Genomic DNA, 13936 nt, shown 5'->3' with positions numbered 1-13936 from the left:
TCACAAGTTCAAAGACAGCCTGGACAACAAAGTGAGACCCTGTTTCAAAAAAATAAAAAAGTGTTGGGCAAACTAGGGAACCAGCCTAGGTATCCATCAACGGATTAATGAATAAAGAAAATGTGATATACATACACAACAGAGCCATAAAAAAATGACATTATGTCATTTTCAGGAAAATGGATGGAACTTGAGTATTAAGTGATATAAGTTAAACTCATGGTTGTATGTGGAAGCTAGAGATGAAAAAGAAAAGAAAGGCTGGGGCAGTGTGTGGGGAGCCTCATAAAAATCAAAGAGATCAGTAGAAGCAGAGAAAATGGACCAAGAACAGGGAAGAGGGAAGGGAAAGGGGAAATTTTGGGGAATGATATAGGCTGAATTATACCGTCATATCGTGTACATGTATTAATATGTAACAAGAAGTCTCACTATTATATACAACTATAACACACCAATTTACAAACTAAATTAAGTATACTAAAAAGTAAATACATAAGGGGCTTGAGATGTAGCTCAGGGGTAAAGTGGCCCTAGGTTTAATCCCCAGTACCATAAGGAAAAAAAAAAAAAGAGAGAGAGAGAGAGAAAAATTTAAGTTTTATCCTCAGATATCCAGAAAAGTTTACCTTTCTTCTGTTGTCTTTGTTGGTAAATAATGCCTACAAAGGACAAGAATTTTAAGGAAAATTGTACACATTCCACTTCTTTTCCCAATGATTTTCTAGTGGAAAAGATTTCAGATAATAATTTGCAAAGACAGATTTCAAAAAGCATACCTGGTCTTACAATGACTTCTGGGAAGAATTTAATTTACAGATCACAGCTTCCCTTTCTCCTCTACATAATATAAATAAATTTATTAAAATGTCACTACACTTGCATAGACAATATTTACAATAGATTTTTCCTTTTCTTTTTGTGGTGTTGGAAATCAAACACATGGTCTCATGCATGCTAAGCAAGCACTTTACCTATGAGCCATCTCTCTAACTCCAAGGTGTTTTTATTATTCAACAGCTACTTTTACTGCTTAGTCAATGCTCTTGGTGAGCTCCATCTTCATGAAGAAATGGTTTTAAGTTAGGCTGGTCAGGAAGCTATCTGGCAAACAAAAAAACCTATAAAATGGGACAACAAAACAAATTCTCATTTTCTTTTAAATGTTATTCAAAACCAAGCTGAAAGGAGTCAGAGTTAGTTAAGTCTCAAGTTCTGCATCCATCTTTATTCTTTTTTATCATGCTCTCATAAGAGGATGCCATGAATACAATCTCTATTAACTTCACGTTTCTTTATTTTATTTTTAAAATTTTTGTGGTGCTGCAGATCAAACCTAGGTTTTGCAAAGCTAGGCAAATGCTCTACCATTGAGCTACACTTCCTCACCCTATTTCATTTTTAAACATTCCTTTTACTTCCCTAATTGATGAAGATAGCTGAACTAACACAGAGCTGCATCAAAAGATGTAATTATTGGTATCTTCAATCAGGTATTTTATATCATTAAATCAAAACCTATAGAGCAAAAGTGCCAAGTTTCAAAGAGAATAAGGAAAATTAATCATACTCATGCTTTTTCATGGCCTTAGTGACAGAATAATTGCACAAATCCTAACCACTGATATACTTAGAAAATACTATTTGTGAATATTAATATTCAAATGATACTCTTGTTTCTGCTTCCCTTTATTACAATTTTGAGGTTCAGCAGCATTCAACAGATTGAAAAAAAAAATAAGTAGGTAAGTAACAAAGTGTAAAAAAAGATTTACATTAAAGAATATCCATAAAATGATAATTTGCTTCTAGCCTAAAATAGCACTCTTTTTAAAAAATGTGATATTAGTTGATGTGGTTGTCTGTTCTAAAAATCATACTTTAAATCTCACTTTAAATATACTCTTTTCCACGTAAGCCCATTTTGGATATATGGAAATCATCTAAGCTATAACACTGAAATGAGAGCATACAAAAGATCTTTATAAGTTCAGCTTCTCTACAGATCAAAACAATCATACTACCATTGAGAAATAGGGTGACAAATTTTACAATTCCTGTTTTTGTCTTTATTAAATTTGAGATAGGGTCTTGCTAAGTTGCTGAGTAAGGCTGGGCTTAAATTTGTAATCCTCTGGCTTTAGCCTCCCAAGTTATTGGGATTACAGTCATGCATCACCATAGCTGGCACACAAATCCTGAATTATTTATTATGTGTGAACTAAACCAGAGAGCTTACCAAGATTTAGTGTGCTTTGCTTATTAGGGACCGATGAACAATCATTCATTTAGGTTTCTTATTCAAATTATTATATTGTAAAAAGAGTAAGGATGAACACATTTTAATATAGCAAAACCACAGAAGAACCCAATAACTAGAGTGTATCAATGACAAAAATAGTGGAAATAAACCATGTTTGGAGAAGGAGGGGCACATACATCAGATCTCAGGATGGCTACAAGTTATCAGAATATATAACAGAAAAGCAAATTTCACAGGATCCTCTATATTTGGCTACTCAGAAAAATATTTTAGCAGTGTTGAGAGACTGGAAGGTGGTAGTGGTGGTAGCAGATTGGTGAGGGTAGGGTCTGGCTGATCATGCAAAGGAAATAGGCATTAAACAAATCCTACAATAGGAGAATAACGGGAGGAGGTGAGGTAACAGAAGTAATGGAATAAGATCACATGGGGCCTTCAAGGCCTCAGAACCTTGGATTGAGCTCTGAGTGAAACAGAGAAGGTTTTGAGTAGAAGAGTGACATAATTCATTCACCTTTTAATAGGATCACTCTGTAGGCTGTATTAAAAACACAGCAGTATAGGGGACCAATTATGGAAGCAGAGAAATCTTGTAGGAGGCTTTTGAAGTAATTCAAAAGAGAGATAATGGTGACAAATCAGTATTGCATATGAGACTCTAGAACATTTTGAAAACAACAGATTTCTAGATGAGGAATCGAGGATGACTCTAAGTTAGAATACAGGATAGACATCATTGGAGATGGGAAAGCTGTATAAAAATACTTGAGAATTCAGTTTCCCTATATTGCACTTGAGATGTCCACTAAGCACCCAAGTGGAGATACTGAGAAGGCAGTTGGATAGAAAAATCTGGAGTTCAAGATGAAAGCTAGAAACATAAACCTCGGAAATGCAAGTACAGAAATGGAATTTAATGCTATGAGACTTGAGGAAATCAGGAGACTGAGGATAGAGAGTACCAAGGACTTAGCTGTGGGGCATGGGAGAGAAGGCATATGTGGTGGGACAGGTAGGCACACATAGGTATGGCAGTATGTAGAAGTTCTCTTATTGCTTTATTTTTCTCAGTTGAAGAAAACATTTCAGGCAACTCTAATATATAACTCACACACACAAACAAAACTAAAAAAAAAAAAAAACCAAAAACAAAACACAAAACTACTATTCTTAGTTGACCCGCTCATATTAACTACTCATGGTTTTTATTTGTCCTAAAAATGTCATCTTTTATATATAATCAGGCCAGAAAAAACTAGTAACCTGCTAGTAGTTCAACATGCAAAAGTTTCACCAATGAAAACATGGCAAATAGAAAAAATATAATGAGAATTAATTAGATCTATTTTTTTATGTTTGGTAAAGATTCATTTATATAATGATTAATCACTTACTTCAATTTTTAGATAACAGGACACTGACCACAATTTTTTTCCTCTAAGAAATGAAGAGTACTATAAAATTTTACAGATAAAAAAGAAATGCACTTATTGTAGTAGGAGACCTTGACTTTCTTATGTGGAGAAGTATTAAAAAGTACTTACCAACGGTGGTCACAGGAGGCTGGGAAGGGTACTGGGCACTTGTTGTGGCAGGGTAAGGACCACCAGGTGGATAAGGACAGCCTGGGTAACCACTAAAGGGGGGGGGGGGAAACCCATCACGTTAATATTATTCATTATTTCTAAAAAACTCTATTCCAAAACTATCAACTAATGAATTTACAGTTTTAGAGCTAAAGGTATTTATTCAAGTAATATTTTATGGAAATGCCATTAATGACACTGGATTTAAAGCAAATGATCAAATACTCTAGGTTCGGTCTGATTATCTGAAGGTCACCTTCACAGCAGCAGAAAACAACTACAGTATTTCTATGGGCAAAAATCCAATAGTAACATAAGCAACAAATCTTTTACAAGAGAAACTTCTGTTCTGATCTCCTCAACTATAAGGAAATGCTAGTATTTTATTTTTGCTTGGGACTTATCAGTAACCTTTACAAATAATCAATATGAAAATACTCTTTAAATAGCATTTAAAATATTTCTTCTTAATCTATGGGTAGTTTGTGTCACTCAAGTATTCATATCAAAGTCAGAAAGAACTTTGCTTAGAGGTATTTTCCTTCAAACACCTAACCTATCTGTAAATATCATTTAGTAATATTCCTGACATGCTCACCTTTCTCTATTGAACATGAAACATCATTTCTATGTAACTTTAGAATAATGGTCTTAAATAACATTCTGGAAGATCACTTGAATATATGAAGACTCCTAACACTCAAATATTTGAAAACATTTCCCCTTCAGTCTTCTCTTCATTAAGTTATACATTCTTAATTCCTTCAACAGAATATAATACTCAGATCGAATGGATTTCCTCTGAATGTGCATTGTTTTTCCCTTGTAATATAAAAGAAAAGTATAACAGAATGATTAGCAGCCTGTTAGTTGGACAACAATCTTGATTATCCTATTTTAGCTACAAAGTCTGTAACATTTGCAATTCTAATCAAACCCTCAGTAAGTCCATTAAAATTTCTGTTTAGAGATCTAGCCCAGAGCTCATTCAGAATTCATGGCCAATAATCTTTTTTCTGTGCAGTGCTTCAAAGATGGCATCTATATTATCAGCTCATCTTTTATTACCTGTCTACAATAAAAGTTTTATATAGGCTTGCTAAAGATTCCATGTGGTCATAATTTTTTTATCAGTATAAAAGCAAAATCAAAATGGAAAAAATTAAGCATTTTTATTCCTGGTGGATGCATGTTGAAGGCTACTGAATAGTACTTTTATTTCTAGTCTTGTTAGAAACTCAGGATAAAAAGGAAATAATGTCATTCCTACTGAAATTACTAAGTCTACTTTTTTAAAAACTGGGATAAACTATTATTTTCTTCTGGAGTTCCTTTAACTTTACATACTTTTAAATATTATCTGCAATCATATTACTGAATTTCAGCAATTAGGTATAAAATTCTCCTAGGCCTACAGATACTCATTTTGGAGAATTCCTGGCTCTTAGTTTGCTCAACTTCCAATATCTCCATGGTATTCTCCCTGTTCATGGCTAATATGCTCTTTTAAGTTAAAAAACAATTGAGAAGTACTATTTTCTGTCTTTGTAGATTACTAAACATACCCTGGTTTCTCTTCAAACTGTACACATTTTTTGCATTTTACTAAAGCTTTCTGTAGATTAAAAAATTTGCCCTTGAAGCAAATCTTTTTCAAAAATTTTAAGAGCCCTTTTCTGACTTAAGGGGTTTTTGAAAAGAATTTTCCAACTCTCTCATATTCCTTATTTTTTTTTACCCTTCAACTTTTAAAACTATATTCAAGTACTATGTGTAAGTATTTATTGTAGGAACTAAGTATAAATCCATGACTTCCTCAAAAATGCTAATAACCAAACTGAGGCAAGTTCCCTGTTAGACGATGCAGGTAGAAAGGAAATAACAAATGCTACATAAAAGTTTAAATGACGTACAGTTGAAAATCAATACCAGCTAGGGGAGATCAGGGAAAGTTTGGGCAGACCTGGAATACCTATGAAAATTGCACCTTTATTCTCTTTTAATTCTCCTACTTGTAATCCTATATTCTTCAGTCCTGGAGTGTCTCCTTACTTTTTCCTGTAATATATTTTGATTTTTACACCGAATTTTGCCTTTTACATGACTGTGCTAGACTTGATAATTAGCAAGTTACTCCCAGTTATAAATTGTTATGACTCCTTGCTGCTCCTTCCATCTCTAAATTTATAATTTTCTTCTATAAGGTTATCTGCATAAACCAGTTCTTCTATCTATGAAGCCATCACTAAGCTCCTACCTCTAAACCAGATGCGACCTCTCCTATAGAGCTGTTTCTTTAGCAAAGAACTTACCATTTTGTAGCTTTTCTAATATCAGGAACTATTTTTAAATAACTGTTAATAAATATGCCAAACTAGAACAAGAAGATTTTTAATTTTTGGCAGTATTGGGGATTAAACTTGGGCTCTACCAGTAAACTACATTCCCAGCCCTTTTTATTCATTGAGACAGTATCTCCCTTAATTGCTGAAGCTGGCCTCCAATGTGTGATCCTCTTATCTCAGTTTCCTGAATACCTGAGATTTCAGGCCTTGCCACCAACCATGTCCAGCAAATCACTCTTGATATATCTTTTAGTTTCCTTGTTTGTACACATGCTGCCGGTCCTAAATAAAACTTTAAAAAATCTTGATGACAGGTGAACCTAACTACTATGTTGGGTTCTAATAATAAAAAATAAAAATAAAAATCTTGAGCTTTAAAAGGAACCTTAAAGATCATCTAATCTAACTTTAAAAAAAAATTTGTTCTTTTTAGTTATGCAGGACAGTAGAATGTATTTTGACATATCATACACACATGGGAGTATAATTTCCCATTCTTGTAGTTGTAAATGATGTGGAGTTATACTGGTCATGTATTCATATATGAACATAGGAAAGTTATATCTGATTCATTCTACTGTCTTTCCCATTCCCCTTCCCCCCTTTTTCCCCATCCCAATCTGGTGAACCTACCACTCCCTCAAAAAGAACATGGTCTTTGGATTTTCGGTATTGTCTTATTTTACTTTGCATGATAGCTTCCAGTTCTACCTATTTACTGGATGTTGAGAGCCACAGCCGAAGGGGCCCCAGCAAACTTCCAGCTGCCAGCTGATGATTGGCTCACAGCAGCCCCAGCAACTTCTAGCTGATTGACTCCTCTGCTCATTGGGCTGTTTCCCCGCCCTTTCAGACTACGGAGCTGCCATTGGGGGACTTTTTTTGGCTCTGCCCACATGACCCAGCCAATCAGCCTCAAGAGCAGGAGGAGTGTGGGAGGTTGAGAGGCTTGTGGGAAGCCTGTGGTGGCAGTTGGGCTCTGAGGGTTTTTCCTGAGGAGCTGTGTGGTGTGGTATGTGAGTTCTAAAAATAAAGTTCGTTTCTTTTGACAAGTGGCTCCTGAATTGTGCCCAGCCAGACTGTGGCATTTGGTGGCCCGCACGAGGAGCGACTGAGGGTAAGTAAACTGCTCGCCCCGGAGGGCAGGGCGAGAGGATTGGTAGCCATTTTAAGATTCTTCTTTTGTTTTGTTTCGCTTTTGTTTTAACTTGCCTGTCCCCGGAGATGAGTGAGATGGAAGAAAAACCGCTCACATCTGAGGAAAAACTATTTGCGTCTGAGGAACAGATAGGGAGAAAGGATGGATGCACACGTCAGGAGGATAGAAAGGCTATAATGATTTTTTGTTGTTCCATTTTTATTGGATTCTGTCTCGGTTTTGTTTGGCGTCATCTTGTTGGATTGTATTATAGTAGAAATACGGGATCAGAAATTAGTAAAAAACAAACCGAAAGACTGTTAAGTAAATTGTTAGAGGAAGGAGGCATCCCAGTAAAATCAAGAGCAGTCAGGGAATATGTTGATACAATACAAAAATGTAGCCCATGGCTTTTTATGGAGGAGTTGTTAAATATATCACAGTGGGACTATCATGGTGAAGATTTAAAAAGAATAGAAAAGAACAACCCAGGGACTCTGCCAGCTGGCACATTGCCATTGGGGACGTTGGTATCTGGTTTGCTTAGTCCAAAGCCTTCAGTTCAAAGGTAGAGGAAGGAAAAGACATATTGATTCAAGTAAAAGAGAAGGTCTCTCAAGTTGGTCAGACAGAGGAAAAGATTCAAGTAAAAGAGAAGGTCTTTCGAACTAGTCAGACAGAGGAAGAAAGTGTAAAGCAGAAAAGGCCATTAGGGGAAAAGTTACAACAGGAGACTGCTAATAACACCTTTCTATCAGAGAGCGTAAGTGTACAACCAACAGCACCACCTCTACAGGAGACTGCTACTAACAGCATTCTATCACCAGAGGGAGTAAGTATCCAATCAACAGCACCACCTCCATATGCTAGGAGGCTCCCAACCCCCGCCGTTGATAGTTGGGATCCTGAGACAGGATCTCAAGTATTAACATGACCTGTACTTGAGGTAGGAGGGCAGCGAATTTACCAGGGTTTAATTTTCAAAACAGTGAAGTAGCTAAAAGAGGCTGTAACAACCTATGGTCCTCAAGCACCCTTCACTATAAGCTCGGTTGAATCCATTAACAACTTGTACATGACGCCAGCAGATTGGGCTAGTAAGTGTAAAGCTGTGCTAAATGGAGGTCAATACCTGTTATGGAAGGTTGCCAAAGAGGAATTTTGCAAGGAGACGGCTAGGCGAAATGCAGCAGCTGGTTATCCTCAGAGAAATCTAGATATGTTGTTAGGAAAGGGACCTTATGAGGATCAGCAGCAACAAATTGCACATGATCCTGGTGTATATGCACAAATTGCTGCAGAGGCGGTTAGGGCATGGAAGACTTTACAAGGACATGGAGGTTTACAAGGTCAATTATCTAAGGTAATACAAGGAGCTAATGAACCTTACGCTGAATTTGTAGATAGGCTTATTCAAACAGCTACCAGAATTTTTGGGAATACAAAACAAGCAATGCGATTAATAAAACAACTGGCTTATGACCAAGTGAATCGTTGGTGCAGAGATCTCATTAGACCATGGAAACAGGAAGATTTAAACACATATATTAAATTATGTAGAGACATTAATGAACAAGAGCAAGTCATGGCAGCTGCAGTAAAACAGGCTTTAGATGCCAGAGACATTAATGAACAAGGGAAAATTGTGGCAGCTGCAGTAAAACAGGCTTTATATACCAGGCCAAGAATATGCTACAATTGTCAACAAACAGGACATTTTAAAAGGAATTGCCCCATAGGAGGAGGGTTTAACAAAACTAGGTATCAAAGGAGTAGCATACCGGGTATTTGCCCATGATGCCTTAGAGGGAGACATTGGGCTAATGAATGCCGTTCTCAAACCACCATAGAGGGTACTTCATTATCAAAAAACAAAAAAGGACAAGGTGTTTATCCACAATATCGTGGACAAAGGCATCGGGCTCCGTTGCCAAAAAAATGGACAGGGGGCCTCAATGCTCCGGGACCCCAAACCACAAATATACAGAGCACTGGAGGAACCCAGCAACCCCATCAGGGTAGTGACCAGGACACATTGTCCATCACATCCCTCATCAGACAAACCAGAGGGAGCCCAGGGTTGGACATCTGCGCCTCTGCCAGATCAGTACTAACTCCAGAGATGGGAGTTCAAATCATTCCCACAGGGGTAAAAGGACCTCTTCCCAAAGGAACAGTAGGCTTATTATTGGGACGAAGCTCTTCTACTCTAAAAGGACTTTTGATAAGTCCTGGGGTAATTGATCCCGATTATGAAGGTGAAATAAAAATTAGAGCCAGTTCTCCAAAGGGTATATCAGTAATTTCACCAGGAGATAGAATAGCACAGTTACTAATAATATGAAGCCTACATGATAAATTTTCCAGTCATGCTGTAGAAAGAGGTTCTAAGGGATTAGGATCCACAGGTGTAGATTGGGCTATGCTTTCTTTAAATTTAGATTCTCGCCCCATGTTAAAACTAAACATTCAAGGACATGAATTTAATGGGCTACTGGATACAGGTGCAGACCTTATCATCATCTCTCGTCAAGAATGGCCAAAACATTGGCCATTACAACAAGTCACTCAAACGCTTCGAGGCCTAGGAGTGGCGACTAATCCCCCATAGAAGTGCAATGGTATTAGATTGGAAGGATCCTGAAGGATGTGAAGAAACTATACAGCCATATGTATTGGATCATCTTCCCGTAAATTTATGGGGACGAGATGTCTTAGATCAATTAGGTTTGACATTAACAAATAATATCAATCAAAATGCACCCACTATTATGGCTAGACAAGGATTTAGGAAAGGAAAAAGATTAGAAAAACAAGAACAAGGTATAGCAGCACCAATACAAATAGATCAAGGAACAGACAGACATGGGTTGGATTTTCACAAAGGGCCACTGAGACAATAAAAATTACATGGAAATCAGAAAGACCAGTATGGGTTCCTCAGTGGCCCTTGACTAAAGAAAAGATACAAGTAGCCCATGATCTGGTCAAACAACAATTAGCAGAAGGACATATACAACCTTCTGTATCTCCCCATAATACTCCCATTTTTGTCATCAAAAAGAAATCTGGTAAATGGAGATTATTGCAAGATTTAAGAGCCATTAATAATGAAATGGTCATTATGGGACCTGCTCAATCGGGGATTCCTCAATTGTCTGCTTTGCCAAAAACTTGGTATGTTTTAGTTATAGATATTAAAGATTGTTTTTTTTCAATTCCAATTCATCCTGAGGATAGTCCACGTTTTGCATTTACTATCCCTGCACTGAATCATGAAGGTCCTGATCAGAGATATGAATGAAAAGTACTCCCTCAAGGGATGGCTAACAGCCCAACTATGTGTCAAATTTATCTTAACAAAGTAATCCAGCCACTTAGAAATCAAAATCCTGAACTACAAATATTTCACTATATGGATGATGTATTATTAGCACACAAAGCTAAAAACACATTGGTAGAATGTTATGCCACACTTACAAACTTATTAAAAAATTATAATCTAGAGATAGCAATAGATAAAGTTCAATTAAATTTTCCAATTAATTATTTAGGAGTTCTATTATCCTCAACCATGGCCTGTCCACCAAAAATTCAAATATGAGTAGATCAACTCAAATCACTTAATGACTTTCAAAAGTTATTAGGAGACATAAATCGGATAAGGCCTTATCTAGGTATACCAACAGGAGAGTTGGGACTTTATTTGATTTCCTGAAAGGTCCGTCAGATCCAAATTCACCCTGAATGTTAAGCCTGAAGCAAGAAAGGCATTAAAAATCATTGAAACATATATGGAAAATATGCATTTGGATAGAATTGATATAAGTTTGCCTTTATTATTTATTGTACTACCAACAAAAAATACAGGAGCATTTTGGCAAGAAGGTCCATTATTATGGATACATTTATCTTATTCTCCTAATACTATTCTTACTAGGTATCCTGAGGCTGTAGGACAATTAATACTCAAAGGAATAAAAGCAGCAAAAGGAGTGTTTGGAATTTCTCCCAATAAAATTATTACTCCATATACTATGAATCAAATTGATAAGTAAGCTAATGAGTTAAATACTTGGGCAATAATCATGTGCAAATCTAATGTTTCATTTGATAACCACTTACCATCTAATCCTTTATTGTCTTTTTGGTCATTGCATCCTGTAATTTTTCCAAAAATGACAAGAAAAACACCTATCATGAATGCTCCAAATATATTCACTGATGGGTCAAATAATGGTACAGCAGCAATAGTTACACCTGATCAAACTTTTACATTTTTAGTACCCAAACAATCAGCTCAAAAGGTAGAGCTTAGGCTGGGGATGTGGCTCAAGCGGTAGCACGCTCGCCTGGCATGCGTGCGGCCCGGGTTCGATCCTCAGCACTACATACCAACAAAGATGTTGTGTCCGCCGAGAACTAAAAAATATTAAAAAAAATTCTCTCTCTCTCTCTCTTCTCTTTCTTAAAAAAAAAAAAAAGGTAGAGCTTAATGCAGTATTACAAGCTTTTGTGATGTTTAAAGATTCTGTATTTAATTTATTTTCCGATAGTCAGTATATAGTTAATGCTATAGTATCCCTTAAAGATGTTGGTAGGATTTCCCCTTCCTCTACTGTTTTCTCTTTGCTTTCCACTATACAAAGTCTAATCTGGGACAGAAAAGATCCGTTCTTTATAGGACATACCATGGCACATACAGGATTGCCTGGAACCCTTAGGTTGGGCAATGATTTAGCAGATAAAACTACACATGACATACATATTTTCTCTACACTAGAAGAAGGTACACATTTTCATAAAAAGTTCCATGTCAATGCTAATACTTTACAAAAGCGTTTTAAAATAACTAAGGAACAAGCAAGACAAATAATAAAACAATGTCAAATTGTGTGACCTTTTTACAAGTTAATCTTGGAGTCAATCCTAGAGGACTGATACCTAACCATATTTGGCAGATGGACGTCACACACTTGCAAAATTTGGAAAATTAAAATATTGCATGTTACAGTTGATACTTCTTCCGGATTTTTGATGGGCTCCCTTCATGCCGGAGAAAAAAACTAAAGAAATTATCGCTCATTCCTTACAAAATTTTGCCACTGTGGGCGTTTCAAAACAGTTAAAAACAGATAATGCCCCTGGTTATACTTCTACCTCTTTTAAACAATTCTGCTCATCATTTGGCATTACTCATATAACAGGAATCCCATACAATCCACAGGGACAAGGCATAGTTGAAAGAGCTCATCAAACTATTAAAATGTACTTATTAAAGCAAAAAGAGGGAATTGGGAAGGGGTATATATTCCCCAAAGATAAACTTAAAATAACATTTTTTACTCTAAACTTTTAAAATTTGGATTCATCAGGGCTTAGTGCTGTGGAAAGGCATATGTGTCCAAAAAATGTACATAAGCCCAAGATACTTTGGAAGGATATTCTAACAGGACAATGGAAAGGTCCTGACCCAGTAATCGTCTGGAGTCAGGGGTCTGTCTGTGTGTTTCCACAGGGAGAACAGCAGCCGATTTAGATTCCAGAGATATTAACTTAAGGTCCTGACCCAGTGATTGTCTGGAGTCGGAGGTCTGTTTGTGTTTCCACAGGGAGAACAGCAGCCAATCTGGATTCCAGAGAGAATAACTAAAGTGATTTCTACAGACCAAAAAGAAGATGATTTGGCTCAAATCCATAACAGCTGATATCCAATTTGGCTATCCTTACATCTGCGACAGAACCAGGATGCTTTTTTCAATATCTATTTTATTATTACCCTTTCCCAAATCATGAAGTTCTATTTTGTTTTTTGAGCTCATACAGACCGAGGTTAATGTTTTGCTGATCAGTTCTATTTTTTGGCTATAGAGTTTTTAAACATTGCAATGGAGATTTCACCTGTAAAAAGTTATAAGGCCTTTAATATTATGTTATGTGTTGTATGTATTATGTGTGCACACTTGTGTTTCATGTTGTATGTTTGTATGTACGTATATCCATATATGATGAGCGCTCATGAAAAAATGGATCCAAATAATTTTTTTTATTCACGTGATTTAAATGGTGTAATTTAAATTGGGTAAACAGCTGTTGAGGATTGTTTTAAAATGTGAACAAAAAAGGAGGTTAACAGATCTATTTGTTTACTTTCACTTTTCCTTTTCATTATATTTAATAATTCTGTTCAAGATAATATAAATTGTTAAGAAAATTGTTTTTTTTTAGTGCCTTCTGGAATGTTGCGTAATTTTTTCTTCAGCCATTATTGCCAGAATTCCTATCTTCATCCCAGTGCTGGTGAAGACAAAGATAAAACCAATCTACAGCTTCTGCAATAGCCATCACTGAACTGCTTGCAGAACTTCCCTGGACTATGTATCACTTGTATGCATTGTGAACTCACTTGTATGCATTGTGAACTATCTGTTGGTGCAGAGACTTGTGGTAGTATTGGGGTATTTTTGCTGATGGTGTCATTGGTGGTACAATTTTTCCAAAAGGAGCCGTCAATTGGCTCAGTGTATCTTCCTCCCTTCTGCTTGTCATGGTCATTCAGCTAAAATTTGGGGGCCAACAGAGGTGAGGCAAAGAACCTCACCCC

At 36.4% G+C, this 13936-nt stretch overlaps 1 protein-coding gene across 8 annotated transcripts in view; it reads right to left on the bottom strand.

Annotated features, from left to right (window-relative positions):
- LOC120889616 (tumor susceptibility gene 101 protein) overlaps window positions 1-13936 on the bottom strand; it is a 120233-nt gene that overhangs the window by 80580 nt on the left and 25717 nt on the right. For all 8 annotated transcript variants that reach the window (XM_078046365.1, XM_078046367.1, XM_078046366.1 and 5 more), the window contains one exon: window positions 3808-3899. In XM_078046365.1, the coding sequence (XP_077902491.1) occupies window positions 3808-3899 (92 nt within the window). The remainder of the gene's footprint in view (window positions 1-3807; window positions 3900-13936) is intronic.

This window comes from Ictidomys tridecemlineatus, chromosome 4, assembly GCF_052094955.1.
Source record: "Ictidomys tridecemlineatus isolate mIctTri1 chromosome 4, mIctTri1.hap1, whole genome shotgun sequence".
In the NCBI taxonomy this organism is placed as follows: Eukaryota; Metazoa; Chordata; class Mammalia; order Rodentia; family Sciuridae; genus Ictidomys; species Ictidomys tridecemlineatus.
The sequence above is the reverse complement of the archived record's forward strand: the minus strand, read 5'-3'. Positions and strand labels throughout refer to the sequence as shown.